This window comes from Perca fluviatilis, chromosome 12 (assembly GCF_010015445.1).
Source record: "Perca fluviatilis chromosome 12, GENO_Pfluv_1.0, whole genome shotgun sequence".
In the NCBI taxonomy this organism is placed as follows: domain Eukaryota; kingdom Metazoa; phylum Chordata; class Actinopteri; order Perciformes; family Percidae; genus Perca; species Perca fluviatilis.
In genome coordinates, this window is record NC_053123.1 from 19,356,391 (window position 1) to 19,374,147 (window position 17,757).

A 17,757-nucleotide genomic window follows, 5' to 3' on the forward strand; every position below is an offset into this window, starting at 1 on the left:
CTTTTTATGTTTATTTAATTCAAATAGTTATATATTTGTTTTTCTTGTCTCTTAGCTTGTCTCTGTGTGATTGTAACATGTTAATTTCCCTTCTGGGATCAATAAAGTATTATCTAATTTCATCTGACTTTATCTTATCTCTCTCTCTCTCTCTCTCTCTCTCACTCCTACACCACAGAGATGTCCAAACTGTTGGTTATCTCCCTTTTACCTCTTATTCAGATACATCAAATATTCAAGCATGTATTTAGACTACACAATCAAAGCAATAGTTTAGGCTATAATGCTAAAATGTGAATATGACAGACACAGTTGCAGCAGAACTGTATGTCTTAGTGTCTTCTCCACTAAGTGGCACTGTTGCCTCATATGTCTACAACACCATTCAAACGTAATCTAAAAGAATCCAAATTTATTTCCTGTTTCAATGTTTGCCGAAATAGGTCAAGCTTGGACACAAGCTATTTCCTAGCAATGCAATTCAACCGCAGGCCTTTTATCCTGCCACTCGTTGATGTATGATCAGATTATTATATTGTTATTTGTAAAAATGACAATGAATTATCGAATTTTAATAAAAACCGGAAGTTTATTTTGGAATAAAAAAGTAGCACATGGTTTGTGTAGTTCGTTCTAAAGTCAAAACACTTTTAGACATGGAGAGGTGTCGATCTTTGAGAATGCCGATAGAGTGCATTACCTGCCTGTAGCATCACATAATGTCACTTCACATTATTTCAGGTATGTTTGAGGTCAATGAGCGCACACCGCACTTTTTCTCAGTTTGTTAAAGCTGTAGTTTCTGCTCAATTGATTTTGTATTAATTAAATTTAATGATGGTGTCAATTTAAACGATGTAATGTAGCCAATATGCGCCCTAACGAGGACGCTGTGTTTTTTCCGACCACTTATCATAAGTGGTCGGAAAAAAGCCTAGGCCTACATAAGTCTTATTTACGTAGGCTATGTCTAACCCAAATCACACAGAGTATAGATCGGACGGAACAATGCTATTTCCAGGGTCTGTGTTTTTGTTCCCAACGCTCTATCGCCTGCACTTGCACGTTTGAGACAAACAGTAAAAATGTCGATGGTAATAAATTTACAAGTACAGTATGCTGCAATCGTGTGTGCATTATGCAGGACATATGTCAGACTTCCTCTTGGTTTACCTACAGGAAGCATGAACTAGTACAATGTCTATATGCGCGCAGACATGCTGTAACAGAAGTGAGACTGACTTGGTCACTGACCAGACTGACTAGGCTTGGTCACAACTGCTATGGTGTGAACACTGTTATCTGAGGCAGATTTAGGATGAAGTGTTCCCTGCGATCTTGTTTGAGGACCAATTTGCTCTTTTGCCTGGGACTACTTCTGCACTGTGGTAAGTATTATATTGAATTCCTGCAATTGAATTGCATTTTGGCGAGTGATCAATATGCTGTGGAAGCTGAAGTGGAGATATGGTAACATTTCAGCTGCTTATTTAGTTAAACCCTTGTTAAAAAAGAAGAAGAGTAAATAAAGTAAGGAGGAAGTAAGGAGGAAGTAGTGGAGCCAAGAAACTTGGTGTTAAGTGTACTTTAAGTGAGACATAGTTATTTGTGTCTGCCATTATGTACATCTTGAATATACCACTATAATAAGAAATAATAATAACCACTAATACATGGTAAGCTCAGTTTATGTGATACATCTACAATACTCACTGTGTTTTTGGCTACTTATTTTTTTGTAATGTATTGAATGTAATTGCATTTGCAATGGTTTCTGTGGTTGAACTCAATTATTCATACTTGATGATTTACTTATGTTATTCTCTCTGTCTTTTATAATAACAATTGAATTGATGTAGACGAACCATGAAGCCGAAAAAGTAGCAGTAATTCCTTCCTTTCTTTTGGATGAATATAAATGTCCTGACATTTTCCACTATTTGCAGGCATTCGTTACTACAATAAGTACATACTTCACACTATATACTGTAAAAAGTTTATATATGTGCAAAGCAACTTGACGGCTACAGAGTTTTGTTTTACATATCCATGCAATGCTAAAACTAAGGTTGGATTCTGGAGTGTAGCAACCTTATTAAACATCAACGACACTTTAAGTTGCAATATTTAACTGACTTCAACATCTGTGTTTTATCTGTGCTTCACACAGGAGAAGCCCGAGTGCTCACTGAAGTACAGGCTGGGCCACTGTATCGCGTGGTGGGCTCTCCGCTCTTTATCTCCTGCAATGTGAGTGGCTTTGCCAGTGCCAGCACTAGAAAAGGATTTGAATTCCGTGTTAAGAAGCCTGAAAAGCCAACATCTGAGATTAACATCATCAGCACCAATGACCCAGACTTCAGCTATGCCGTGTATACACAACGTGTGAGGAGCGGGGACATTCATTTGACACGTGTGAATCCAAACTCAGTCTTCTTTGAGATACAAAGACTAGATAAAACTGATGAAGGGGAGTATGACTGTAGTGTAATCAACCACCAACATGTTTATGATGGAACCTACAGCGCTGCGACAACAGTGAAGGGTAATCAGTCACTGTTCTACTTTTGAGTTTTTAGACTTACTTTTTAATGTAACTGCATCGCTGTATTGAAAAAAATGGCAATAATGTATGACTTTCATGTCCTTGTCTCTGTTTCTATTGTGGTGCCATAGTGATTGACAACTCCCTCAGTGTTTCATCACCTGCCTCCACTTCACTGAGCTATTATGAGGGTGATGCTCTCGCTTTAACATGCCAAGCCTCCAGCAACACCATCCAGCACACCCATCTGTCTCTTGCCTGGTATCTCCATAAAAACGGTGAGGAAAACGCTCAGCCTATCATTTCTCTGGATAGAGATTTCACACTGATCCCAGGCCCGGGGTTTGAAGGGCGTTACCAAGCTGGACTCATAAGGTTAGATAAAATGGGAGAAGCCATGTACAAGCTAAACATGGCTCAGCTGGAGCTGTCAGACCAAGGCAGGATCTACTGCCAGGCACAGGAGTGGATCCAAGATCCTGACCGCTCCTGGTACACCATCGCACAGAAGGATGCAGAGGAAACTATCGTGAATGTCAAAGCCAGAGGTTAGAAGCAGCCATCATTTCATTGATTTTATTTAGCACATCTTGATATGAGTCGACATGTTCATCTATGATCTTCCTCCTAAGCAGTCGTTGTGGCTTCTGACAGGATGTGTTTCTGTGTTTGTCTCACTGTGTTTCTTTTTTGCCTCGAGCAGATGTGGTGCCAGACACATCGTCTCTGGTGGTGAGAATCTCTGCACAGTCATCAACACTGCAGGAGGGGCAGGAGCTGTCGCTGTCCTGCAACGTAGACACCCAGAACCTTCAGGAAAGGTTCTTCTCTGTAGCCTGGCTCAGGGGAGGTGTTGAGTTGGCCCGCATTGGCCCTACAGGCATTCTGTCTGTGGGGCCTGAGTACAGTGGGCGATTTAAAGAAGGAGAGCTGCGGGCAGCACGGATTGGGGACCGAGATTACCGTCTCATATTGCAGCCTGTCAGAACCGAGGATCAAGGAGAGTTCACCTGTAGAGCATGGCTTCAGGACAGAGGGCAGGATGGTGCCTTTACACAGGCAGCATCCCAGGACTCCAAGTCCCAGCTGGTCAGCATCTCAGCCACAGGTCAGTCAGCAAGTGAGCCCAAACTGAATGAGACATACAGACATTTACTCGGGGTTTAATTTTCTTACCTGTATGATTTACCCTGGATTTTAAGTTTTATCTTCTTAATTTTATCTTTTGAAATAGAGGCTTGCAAATATATATATATATTAATAAGATAATTCATAACTTTATTTAAAAAAAAAGTTATTTTCTTTTATTATCTTCTGTTGCCTTGTCTCATTACAGAAAGCGGGCTCTCAGTTGAAATGCTCGAAAACTCTGCGGATGTTAAAGAAGGTGAAGGACTGAAGCTCACCTGTAAAGTGCGTGGGGTCAAAGGCCCGCTCTCCGTCACCTGGCAACGCAAATCAACATCAACGGCCATGTTCACCAGTGTCATCAGTCTAAGTCAGGAGGGTGTTCTGGAGAAAGCGGAGGAGTTCATGAGTCGCAAAGTAAAGGCAACACGTCCAGCGACTGACACATTCACCTTAGAGCTTGATGAGGTCACTCCTTCTGATTCAGGTGTTTACCAGTGTGCTGTGTCTGAATGGAAAATCAATAGCAAGACCAACAGCCAGTCACAGACTGCCACTGTGATAGTGGCTCCAACAGGTAAGATGTGTCTCCATCTGTCTGTCTAGTACAAAATATTCAACACAAATAAATGATGAAATCTGCATATTTACACAACAGGTTCCTCTTAGCACATATATGGTCTCTGAAACACAAAGTCATTTTCAACATACTTAGCTGAAACCGCTATTGGAAAACATTGGTCAATGTTTACATAGTCGCAATGCTATGGATGTGGATGTTGCTCAGTCTGCCAGTTGGTCTGTTTGTCTGTCTGTACATCCATCCATCCATCCATTTTTCCAATGTTTTCATGACCCCTCTTATCTTTCCTGTAGTACCAGCATTAGGCCATAATATCCATTCACATGCAAGAAATTTCAAAATCTCATTGGAAACAACTAAAGGCTCTGACACAACCTGACGGCCGACCGTCAGCAGAAAAAGCAGTCGGACTGATCAGTCGGTTCCCGTCTCTAAAAAAGTGCCTCAGAACACACCGAAGCAACGTAATACGTCTCCATAACAGCAGGCGGCGCTAATCTGTATTGTCGCCCAAAAAATGAAAACCGGAAATGACGGAACATCTCTCTAGACCTAGTAAACACAGAGCACGCTGTCGTCAGTCATTGTTTTCATCAGAGAGTGTTGATAGTAGTCAAGAAGGATCATTGTTGTCATTACTCGCTAAACGGAAGAAAATAATAATAAGAAGATACTGGTGTTGTCAGCTCTCAGCACTGATATGCTAGTCAAGGGCTAACACTCCACCAATCAGATTGGTCATTGAGTCCGACTGCCCACTGGCGATTCAACAAATCAAATCGGCCAAAACGGATGCCGACGGCTCCTCCGACTGACGACGGCACAGAACACAACGAACAGACTCAAGTCACCGACCTCGCCAGACTGTCAGACCACTGATAATTGGGTTAGTGTGTCAGAGCCTTAAGGGTAACGGTCAAAGAAAAACCAAATTATTTACAATGTTTTTTTGCTCTGTCCAACACTTGTGCTGTAGGCTGTATTAGATAGTGTATGGTTCATTTCCAGGGCTATAGACTTTCAGTTTAGTCAACATGCATTTGTTGAAATGGAACTGAAGTATAGACTTCGGAGTGCCTCACTGCATATACTTGCGTATAATGACAACAAATTGATTTTCTCGAAAAAGTGTTAAGACCACTTAATGCTTTAAGTTCTAAGTTGTCTGACAAGTATGTTGACATACTGAAATACTGGATATTTAATGCACACATGATGTTTATATATATATATATATATATATATATATTTTTTTTTTCTTTTCTTTTTTTTTTCTTTTAAAGAAGGAAATGGTATTGAGAAATAAGTGAAGAGTGTGAAAAAATTGAGATAAGACAGAGTAAATGTCATTGACTCACATTTTGAACAACAAGTGATTTTGTATGATCACCAACTTCTGCTTTTTTTTGGATTGTGTCACAGATTCGTATGTAAAAGTGTCTCTGATAAGTCGCAACAATGTAGCGACTGTGGGAGAAAATGTGGAGTTGATGTGCCGGATCAGAGGGCTACGAATGCCAATAACACTGACTTGGAGCCTGCAGCGTGATGCCTCAACCCTAGATAACATCCTTACACTGTACTCTAATGGTGACATCAGCTGGTTCGGAAACCAGCAGCGCTACCAGCTGAAAGTAGAGAACACACAGAATGAAGTCATTCACTATCTGCTCATTAACAGTGCGAGCCACAGGGAGGCAGGACGCTACCAGTGTAGTGTGTCTGTCTTCCTGGAGAATGTACACAAGAAGCTGCCTCCATCCAACCTGCTTGCTGTTTTGGTCAATAACCCAGGTATTGCTGAGATTTGTAAGGCTACGTGCCATCTTTGAAGCAACTTTGGATGAAAGCTACACTGTGCATTCTATTTCTCTTAGTTTCTAACCATATCTGACTTCACTTTTTCTCCCTCTGCTAGAGAGCAAACTCCATCTGACCACCACCCCTGCCTTGACAGGAAATATTAACACTGATATAGACATGAATTGCTTAGTTATCTCAGACTCCTCTGCATCCTCTCGCTATGCTATCACCTGGCTGCTCCACCAACAGACAGAAAATAAGACCATTGTGAGCTCGGACAAGGATGCCCTAGTAACTTTCGGATCCCAGGTACAGCAGAGCGACAGACAGCGAATCAGCATGAGGCGCACTAAGGGGCCCAGTTTTGAGTTCAGTATTCGTCAAGCTCGGGTCTCAGACAATGGCTTATACGTATGTAAGGTGGTGGAGTGGCTGCAAGATCCTCATGGTGACTGGTATCAGCTCTCACCAGTGTCCAAAACTACAGAGTTAACAGTTATTGAGCCTGGTAAGTTTGTGTTAAATAGCTCACTGAAAATGTCTCCAGAGTTCAGTAAGCAACATGTAGCCCATACAATTTTTATGGCCCTAAAAGCCTATTTTCTCAACAAACTTCTTACTATAAGAGATGAGGCTCAACATGAGCATACTATGCTCTACCAAAGTTCAAACAGTTTTGCTTATTTCAAATGAGATAACAGCTTCTCATATTTATCTAATTTTTACTTTCCCTTCTCACTGATTTTAAGTGGCTGGGGCTCAGCTGGAAAAATGTGATATATTTATATGCACAAATTATGCAACATTTGAATGACTTAGTAGTCCTCTGGAATGCCTCTAACTTCTTTTAGACTTAGGAGCTACTTTTAGTGCTAAAAGCCTTTGTGATCTACTCTGTGACTTGATTTTAGCTTATTTCGACATGAAAATATAGAAACACTTCAACTTTTTCTGAAGTTTTCAAGGGCTTTACACAAAATGATTTGACAACATTATAAGTTCTTCGTTGACTATGTTTTCTTTTCTCTGCCCACGCTTATTCTCCAGCCAATGACCTTAGTTTAGACAAGAAAGAGCAGCCGTTGACTGTCAAGGAGGGAGATGAGGTGGAGCTCAAGTGTAACATCATCTCAGGTGCATCTAGTTCTTTTTTCTACAAAGTCACTTGGCTCTACAGTGGACATGATTCTTCCGCCACAAATGCCCTGGTGCAGCTTGACCACACCGGCCTGCTGAGTTATCCAGAGAACCAGGAGCTCAGAGGCCTGCAGGGGCGGCTTCGTCTTTTCAGACCCACTCAGAGCAGCTTCTATCTGGGTATTCAGAGGGTGCATGAGGGTGATAGTGGGACCTACCAGTGCCAGGTGGAACAATTCCAGCTGGATCATGAAGGTCAATGGCAACAAAAGGCCTCAGACAGCGCTGGACGAATCGTGCTGACTGTTAATGTTGCAGGTATGATAACATCTTTTAGATCTGGGTGTTTGAAGGAATAGTTTGACATTTTGGGAAATGGCCTATTTCACTTCCTTACCAAGAGTTAGGTGTAAAGATTGATACTTCTCGAAGTGTGAGTAATAATCCCAAAATGTTGCACTATTCCCTTAAAACTTGCATTGGTAATACATTATACCATATGATGGTGTGTATATTTGTCTGCATGTGTTTATTTGGCTTTGATGTACTGTACTGTTCTGGTTCTCAGCAAAATAACCACTTCAGAAGCACTAAAGGTGCTTTAATATGTTTCGCTCTAGTAGAATTGATGGTTTTATGCATTTTGCTATCCCTACTTTGATTGCCACATGCCCCACTTCTTCTGCTGTTTTAGTATTACAGATTCATTGTGTTGTGTTTCTGCCCTTTGCAAAGCCTCCTAATCTCCCCTTTGTCTCCTTTTCCCAACTTCTCCCCTATTTTAAAGTCCCACTGATTGGTTTGCTTTGTCAATAAAGTTAAATAAAATGTGTCTTTTTACTTGTTTGCTTTCACAGAAAAAAACCTGTCCATTTTGAAGGAAATGAAGGAGTTGAATGTGAGCAGATCTGAGGATTTCACTATCCCCTGTCATATCACCAAACAATCCAGCAGTGAATCCGAGTTCCAAGTCACATGGCTTTGGCAGAAAGACACAGAGACGGAACAGCACCCCATATTCACCTCTTACCGCAACTCCACCCTACAAGACAGATTTAGGAATGGTGATCAGCTAAGATTTGGCCACCCTTTGCCCAACCAATTCAGCCTGACAGTCTTGAAGCCAAGTCCTGTAGACAGTGGCCTGTATTTCTGTGAGGTAGAAGAGTGGCTTCCATCTCTGTCTCGTGGATGGAGGAAGGTTGCAGTGGAAATGTCAGGATATTTGACTGTTAATGTCTATGCAGATGGTAAGCATATCTTAATGTGATTAGCAGTAACTCTCGGCAAATACCAGTGCTTGAAAATCATGTTAAATCATGCATATGTGTAAGGAAGTAATATGTTTCTTTGTCTTCTTCTTTGCAGGAGATGTTAATGCCGTCTCTGAGCCAGAATGCGAGTCGGGTATCTGGATGGGGATTCTCATAGCTACTGTCATCTGCTCACTATTGGTCATATTACTACTGGTGCTGAAGATGTGCAGGAGCAAAGTTACAAGAGGAAAGCAGTCAGGCCAAAGTCTCTGGACAGAGGAACTCCCTCTGAACACCAAACCCAGTGTAGAGGACTAAATCGGACCAGAAGTGGAGAAGAGGTTTTTATGTTACATGTAATATATGCAAAGTTTTATAATTCACACTGTTCTACTGTACATATTTTGTATTCATTTTTATTCGAAGTTCAATCATTCTTGTTTAAATAAATCTGTTGATAATTTTCCATAAAAAAAGTAGTTTAAATGTTTTACTCTGTGCAGCTGGGAATAATTTTGCTTATGAATTAATGAAATTCATTAAAACATTCATTTTTAAATAAAATGAAAAATGCATTTTTCATTTTACAGCTTCTTCTTTTCAAACTTCTTTGCATAATCACCAGCTTCTTAGTGCCTTCAATGGACAGTTGAGCTTGTCAGGAGATCAACTTTTTGGCTTTACACCTACAAAGCAACATACTCTGAATGCAGCTTGATACTATGTCTTTTAATGGGGAGAAGTCAAAGCATAGCATGTCTAAAGAGTGCAGCTAAGCACGACATGTGGTAAGACTTGAAACTTTTCTCTGTAAGTAGCACTGCAATGAATCAACCAGGAAGTGCTCTGTGGTTCTTCGAGGATGACTGTGTGGTCACATCTGACGTGTGATGAGCATTCCAGCAGACAGAGTGGAGAAATCTGCCAATGCAACCATTTAGTTTACATGTTTCTGGATGCACAATTTTACTTACAGATGAAATGTGTGTGTGTGGGTTTGTTTGTTTGTTTGTGTGTGTGTGTGTGTGTGTGTGTGTTTGTGTATGGGTGTGCTTTGAGAAGTCTGCGCTAACTAAATGTGTAAATGTTTTTCATTGTTTTGGTTATACTCAAGCACATTGGATTTCAAATTAAACATTTATTATGAGATGTCTGACATTCAAGGGTGTTTTAGGGTTTTCACATCCATATTGGTTTAACAATGTAGGAAGCGTCAGTTTCTTAGATGTGGTCCTATAATGTAGGACAATGCAGCAGATCAAAGATCCTAAATACACAGCCAGGGGCTAGAGGAATGTTTTTGATTGAACATGTAAATACCCTAAAATCAGCTGAGCATGTCTTTCAATTATTCAAGACCAGACTGAAGGTAAAACCCACGAAAACAAGCCAGGCCTGTAGAGCATCACCAAATGTTGCCTAATGTCTATGAGTTGTAGACTCACTAATTCAGTGGCAATGATTTGATTTTAAGTAATTTAATGTGTCCTATTTAATTTCAGTCCCCTAAAATTGGGGGGCAATGCATTAAAAGGTCGACAGTCACAGTACATGAATTCATGTCTGATGTAGGTGTAATCACCTTCAAAGTGAATATTAAAGTCAGCCCTTTAACTGTCCAACCACTCACAGGCTGGACTGTCCTTGTACTTGGTTTGCACATAAATGCATGTCAGATTCTGAATTTCTGCCATAATGCTGTTGCTGCATTTTAACAGCTGTTCCCACTCAACAAAATTGGATGCTGGAGAGTAATCACATCAAAACTAAAGGAGAGGAAAGTAGTGTATCCCCCCTCTCCCACTTTCTCCCTGCATCAGCCCTATCAATGTTTAACACCCCATCTGTGTAAGAGACAAGAATAGAATCTAATTCTTGCTTTCACAATTGAGGAAACAGGCACAGACACCAGATTTCTTCCATACAGAGAAAGGCTCTTGTCCGATGAGTGTATATCAGTTATGTACAATTTAAGGTCAAACTAACAGTAGTTGTCTGAAAGATGTGAGAGACCAAAAGTACACTGAGGACTTTTAAGGCAGGCTGTAGTCGTCTCATCCCCAGAGAGATAATGTAGCACTGTCTTTGGTCTTGAATTATACCAGCCATTCACAGTCTGGTGGACTGGCTCCTTCTTACAGCCTTCATCTTAACTTTACTGTAATTCCACTCCTATGTGTTTCCATGGCAATGCCTGTCAGAGGAAACAAAGAAACATTGAATTTGGGAGGCAAATCAATGCTTTGCAAAATGCCAGCCATGCTAGAACTCCCGGGTCATGCTATTTGCCTTAATAAAGTCTGAACATTAACATAAAACAGCCATTTCATCAGTTCTTGTTCTGACATTGAATGCAGTGCATGAGGCGCAAAGCAGAATTTATAATCCTCTTTCCAAATATCCATAACTCAAAGGTGTTACAAGAAATTTCGGTTCCCAGTTTGCCAGCATGTTGCTGGACTCTTTGAGCCGGTTATCTCTATTGCTATGATCTCATTCCAGATCTTATTTGGCATCAGCTTAATGCTCTGTCCTTCGTGTGCCATGTATGGCTAGATTTATAAAATAAAAAAAAAACATGTAGCCATTGTTCCATAACATCTTGAACTGCAGCTTTTGAACTACAGAAGCATGAACAGTGTAAGCACGTACACATATAACCACTGCTATGAAAGGTATACCATGTGGACTGCAATATCACAGCAGTATCTGGTGTTAAAGAAACAGCTACCTGTTAATGACACTGAAAGAAGGTTACTAATACTGAAAGAAAAAGCAGCTTAAATTTACATACCTGGTGACTTGTCAATCACAGGTGCATTCCATTTAGGTATTCTAGTGCCAGGACCCTGGAATTGAGCATGCTGTCTATCTGGTTTATTGATTATATATATTAGATATTAGTTTTCAGGGCTGTGGCCAAGTCCACCTTTGTCGAGTCCAGACATTCATGGGGCTTAGAGGATGCGTAAACATTTACTTGATGCATTGTCACAACTTTATGTACTGACATTTGTAGAATCCCAGGACATGAATCCACCAACTTTAATGATCCCCTGACTTTTCCTCTAGTGCCACCATGAGGTTGATAATCTTGGTACAGAGTGAAATGTCTCAACTATTGGATTGTTTGCCATGATCTTTGGTGCAGACATTCATGTTGCCCTTAGAATGTATTGCAATAATTTTGATAATCCCTTGACTGTTCTAGATAGGCACTAGTGCCATCCTCTGGTCAACATATCAATTTGGGTTTATAACCAAATAAATGCAAAGAAAGACATTCCCATCAGTGCTGAATAGCAAATGTTGGCATGCCAACACTAAACTAAGAGGGTGAACATGGTAAACAATATATCTGCTGAAGCATTAGCATGTAAGCACTGTCACTGAAAGCATTTCATCAATTGACTTAACCCTTGTGTTGTCTTCCCGTCAACCTTGAAAAAAACACTTTTTTTGACGTTTTTGACACCTTTTTTTCACAGAAAAAAAAAAAAATTGAAAACGGGTCAATGTGACCCAAAGTCAACACAAGGGTTAAGACTCTATAACAAAGGTCTATTGTGGTCTACTCCGCATCCTGCCTTTCTTACTGTTGTCTGAAGGAAAGACTCACTATGGCTCTGTACATGTAGCCCGCCCCTCCCCCCCTTCCCCTCTACACACACACACAAAACACAGTGAACAAAACATGTGATCAAAGTTAGCCCTCAACCCTCCTGAACAAGAGGATAATGTGTCCTGGCAGAAGTAGAGGCGACATGAGGGGAGAGAGACACTCAACAACTCTGCACGAATTACGTAACGACGGCCTATCTCATGAAATCTGAAAGCACTTCACTGAAGCACTTTTTGCCTCTCACCTCAGCTCACTCACTGAATCTCTTTGCTTATACCTTCAACTCCTCTCTAGTCTCTCATGAACTCATCTTGCCTTTGATATTCCCCTTTCTCACAAGGAGAGGATACAAGCCTGACAGAACTGCCTTCTGTTCCTCACCCGAACCAAAAGCTACATGGTTTTACTCTCCCTCTTGTCTCTCCACATCAGTCTTATAATCTACCAGCACTAGAGGGAGCTGCAGTTACCCAGAGACATGTAGTCATCAACAGGTTAACATAGAAAAAGGGGGAATCAAAGTGCTTGTCATCGCAGCACCCAATCTGAGAATCTGAGCCTTTGAAACTGTAGATTTCTTTCTCTTGCCTTCACTTGTTGATATTAGCCCACTTGGTGTTCAGAGCTTGGTGGAGCAAGGGTTTGTCTGTATGTGTGAGAGAATAGAGGACAAAAATGCCTACAAAGCTGGCCGTCCAGGTGGAGAGGCTGAAAGTCAGCGTGACATCTCAGAGGATGTGAAGGTGAGAGGGTGATACCTCAGTCTACACATCATCACCCAATATAGCAGCATTTGAGACAAGTCGAAGCAAACTGAGCGTGAGTGACAGCCACGGTCTCTTGACAAAAATGCAAAAAGAGAATACCTCATTTATCCGAACCCATCCCAACACACAAATAAATAGACACACAAACTGTATACAACATTCTAAACTGTTAAGAGCTGTCTGCTTTTTCTTATTGAGGCCTGATTGTCATCCCCAGAGACAGCGTCGGCTGGTAGAAGGAGCTGGAGAGTCCAAAATAAAAACAGCTTAAATGGTGCAATATGAAGTAATAGCCTGTTCTGCTCCCTGTCAAGGGAGCTCTCAACAAACTCAGAGCTCCCATTTTTTTCTTTCACAGCTGTACACTCACATACTGGAACTGCACAGATGAACACCCCAAAGCTGTTTTATCTGTGCGCCTCCTGTTATGATAATATAGTTTACCGCTATGCATGTGTCTTTCATGTTTGTGTGCTACATGTTCATGTTATGCTGTCGCTGCTGCCTTCATCTCCTATTTGCAGTGTGCTGTGTGTCTCCTCTGACAGAAGATAGACAAAACACAGAGAGGATGATGACGAGTTCATGTGTCAAAATTAAATCAATCCTGCTTTTTTTTTTTTTTAGATAATATTGTGCCGGCAGGCACATGAAAAACAATGAATATTTATATATTATTACTATATATTTGTTTTTATTATATATGTTTAAAGTATTGATAATATATGTTTTTTTATTGTTTGTATACCTGGAGTGGTCACGAAAATAATTTCCCCCTGGGGTTATTAAAGTATTTCTGATTCTGATTCTGATTCTGAATTTTAACCGACTCTTGATTGAGCGTATTTCACCTTTGTAATTCCAATTCTCAAGTGTGTTGTCTCCACAGACCACTCCAATTAACAAGACAGCAAAGACATTTCCATTCCACTGCAAACAAGAAATAGATTTTTCATTTTGGGATTACATTCATTCTTTCCAGAGCTGATAAAATAATAAAACAAATACAACGTTGATGCGTCTAGGCCTACAGGGGCTTTTACTGCGAGATTGCTGCTTTCCTGTGGTGCGAGCCTTGCAGCTACTCCTGGTCAATATCATAACTGTCATCATTCATACTAGAATCATTAAGAAATCCTATTTATTAAATGATTGGGCATTTAGGCTGTATAAAAGACACAGTGACAGCAACATGTGCCAAATGTGAATAACTGAACAGTGGGAGTTGCCATGCATCTATTTGTCTTGCAGATGACGTGCTGGCAAGGGCAATCTGAATCAAGCATCACCAAGGAGACAGAAGTAGCATGATATATGTGATTTCTGACTAAAGTTTTTGATGTGAACTTTCCTAGGTGAGAAAAGCAGAAAACAACAATTAAACTGGTTCAACAATGTATGTGTGTGTGTGTGTGTGTGTGTGTGTGTGCGCGCGCGCGCACGTGTGTGCGTGCGTCTGTGCATGCGTACAGTTTGACATTATCTGATTTATATCTGATACAGACAGAGGCTGCTGCAGTGAAGAGGCCTCTTAGCTGACGGATGAGAGCAGAGGAGAATGTCAGCTGCTTCCAAAACATTCGTTCCTCTGTATTTCAGAGCTGGTCAACAAATATAGCTCTGCAGCTATCAGAGAACTCCATCAGCAGAGGCCATGCAAGGGGCTAATCAGCCAATATACAGTATCAGCCCCTGGCACTGAAGGCTTTCCTCACACCCAGTGCCCATCAGGGTTTCGCATCCAAATGTTTTCCTGGAAGATAGAAAGGGAAGTAATGCCATGGTCAGTTTGACTTTAACCACACTACACCTTGCTGTTACACATTTTGTGAGGAATGAGACGGAGAAAGAGATTGCTGCCACAATTTTGCTGTTATCTACTGGGAAATCTGGGGGTAGTGTCTGTCTTTGCATCTTCCTCCACACTTAATTTGCAGCCTGACTGACTGATATGGATTTCATCTTATTACATTCTATGCCACTTATTATATCTCTATACTACTTTATATATTTTTTGTTACCAGTCTTGTGTTCAGTCTTTATTCAGCATATGTAACTTTCTTTTTAACCATGAATGTGTTTTTTTTTTTTTCAATATATGTACTATGTAATATTATATTATATAGCCTTCAAATTTCCATGATAAAACCAATAAGCACAACCTGGAATCAGAACAAGTAAACACTTTCAGCTGCCTTTGCTCCTTTAAGTCACTCGATTCCAGTCTTTGTGGATTACTGTATTTGCCTACGTATCCAAATAAAGCAGGCAAATACAGTAAGAAAGACTAAGATGAAGTCCAGCTCAAATCAGACGGATCCATCAAACAAACAGAGCCAATCTGATTGTATTTGCTGATTTCTTTAGTTTAGTTCTGCACATTTGACTAGCTATGCAACGCCACCAGGACACCAGCACCCCTACTGGAGTGAGATAATTGTGTGTTCACAGGCACAAATGTTTTTGTTCTCTGCACCGGCATGTGCACATCTGACAATTCTTCTGCACAGTGTGAGCAATAACTTCACGCCATAATGCGAGTTTTGACGGCTGCCTCGCCTGTGACTAAGACGCTGGTGAGCTGATGTCTTCATTAGCAGTGGTTTAGATGCTGTCATTCCCCCTTCCCCAATCCTCAGTCACCAGCAACGACGCTCTGCTGCGCTCATCAGCTCCCATCAGCTTTTCTCTGTGTGTGAAGCGCTCCCCCAACTGCTGTCGCACTAACTCATGTTGCTAATTAGCTGACAAACACTGTACAGTTCAACCAAGGGCCTGGCTCATTTACAGCACTCATGTATGTATACATCTACAACCACACACATAAATACGCACCTCCTTAAGATACATATGCACAGTCGCATTAATATGGACATAAAAGGCACACACATTCACATAAATGCAAACATTTTCACTCGATGAGTCGTGACTTACTGAGCGCATATTAGGTCAATAGATTATTTTACATTTCATATTCTACAATTCTAATTGGAAATACTGTAGAAATGCTAGAGTCAATCATTATATTTTCACAGGATATATACTCTTGCATATTGATGCTTAATGTGTACATAATCATTTGAACTAAAATAGAGGATCTGATTAAATTCCCCCTTTCAGATCCATGTGGCTACCATGGTAACCAACACCTTGAGTACTACTGTAACAGTTTAAGTGACAAAGAAATAATCATGAATGAACCTATTAGGACTGACAATAACCTCTATTATATCTAATGTATGATCCTTATTTGTGCATTTTCTTTGACACTTAGCATCTGTCATGGTCTACTGTAAGTTTATGGAGAAATATGAAGCTCAAGGACTTTAAGTCTGAGTCTTTCTCTTGTGCAGATTCTCTCTTTCTAAGCAGCTGGTTGATGTGACTCTGAGGCAGGTAGGCCAGTCACACATCATCAGGGTTTTACAGTGTGACACAGTAGGCCTTCAGGGCACAGCAATGGTCTGGTTCACTTCTACGTATCATTTATTTCTAGTCCAAAGCACAGGCAGATTCAAAGTCATGATAGAGGTAATGAGAGGTCCCATGATACTTGTATGCAATGTTTTCTTTTATTCATCATCTGCCAGTCTCTGCCTAATTACACACAGTACAGATACAGCCATCACAGAAGCTGCTCTTTTTATTTCATTTATGGTTTGCAGTTTGCAACCTTGACTGAGGAAATTACCCGGCAGGCACAAGCACAATATACCTATTTTTGCAGCATTTGAATTGCATGCTACTGATGTAGTCTTGATGGGGGTGACTATATACTGTAATACTTTATTGTGTATTCTGTAAACATTTTTCTCTCTCTTTATCTTGATTTCAAAGAAAAATTCCACACTGATTACAATAGGGCAGACAATTGCTAGTGCAATGAAAGTTTAAATCACGTCTAGTCACACTACAATCAGAGATGTAAAAGCCTCATTTTTTTTGCAGCAGATTGAAAACATCACTGATTAGGGTGTGGCCAGGAATGCAGCATGCTTGACAGTTTCACCCATAGAGAGCATTTCAGCTTTTTTACTCTGTGAAATCCACTGCTGATTTACATTTTAAGTGTTATTCGCAGGGTTACTTTGAAATGTAATCCATTACTGACTACAAATTACATGGCAATTTTTGGAATCAGTAACGTAATTAGTTGGATTACCCAAAACATGTAACGTAATCTGATTACTTTAGGATTACTCTTAGCTCACAGTAAATTAGACTACTACTGCAAAACACTGCTGTATTAACGTTACCTAAGATAACTAACAAGTCGAGTGATGTTACAATGAATCCCAGGATAACGTTAAAGGGGTGATAGAATGCAAAACCGATTTTACCCTGTCATAGTTGAAAAACAACAGTTTGGTGGGTAAATAGGACATACATAGAACCTCAAAATCCCATTGACACCTCTTTCCTCTGCAAATCTCACAATTTGAAACTGCTGCTGAAAACGGGCGAATCTCAACAAAGCTAAAAGTTGACGTCAACTTCTCAGCTCCTCCTCATTTGGCTCTAGTTTCTAGTCTTTGTCACGCCCCAACATTTACATAGGCTACACAACTGACCTGAGGTCAGCTAGTGTTAAGAATATCACTAAATGACGTGTTCTTAGATTTCTGAGGACGAAGGAGAGGCTGACGGTCGAATTGGAAGTAAAGCAAGAGGGTTTAATAAAACAACATGAAAACGACACAATAAAACATAAGACACGAAACACTGCCAGCAGCAGACTGCAAACATGATTCCCCTTGCGGGGACACAGATTGCAGCCATGCGACATGACAAAACAATACACTGTAAACAGCGGACTCCAACTTGCTTCCCTTGCGGGTCACAGATTGAAGTGCCGAGACCTTCCCCGGATCACACATTTATTCCCCTACATCTGGGTGGTTCCTCAAATGAAATCT

The 17,757-nt window shown here is 40.6% G+C and overlaps 1 protein-coding gene across 2 annotated transcripts; it reads left to right on the plus strand.

Annotated features, from left to right (window-relative positions):
- The first annotated feature begins 610 nt into the window (after positions 1–610).
- On the plus strand, positions 611–9,034 carry LOC120569695 (immunoglobulin superfamily member 2-like). Of its 2 annotated transcripts, none has more exons than XM_039817706.1 (11): positions 611–741; positions 1,180–1,388; positions 2,171–2,545; positions 2,677–3,093; positions 3,249–3,653; positions 3,882–4,250; positions 5,679–6,050; positions 6,175–6,567; positions 7,107–7,514; positions 8,054–8,446; positions 8,565–9,034. In XM_039817706.1, the coding sequence occupies exons 2-11, from the start codon at positions 1,319–1,321 to the stop codon at positions 8,768–8,770; spliced, it is 3,408 nt and encodes a 1,135-aa protein (XP_039673640.1). In that variant the 5' UTR covers positions 611–741; positions 1,180–1,318; the 3' UTR covers positions 8,771–9,034. The 2 variants fall into 2 exon arrangements, with proteins under 2 accessions (XP_039673640.1, XP_039673641.1); XM_039817707.1 differs by having other exon boundaries at positions 1,216–1,388.
- Positions 9,035–17,757: the final 8,723 nt, after the last annotated feature.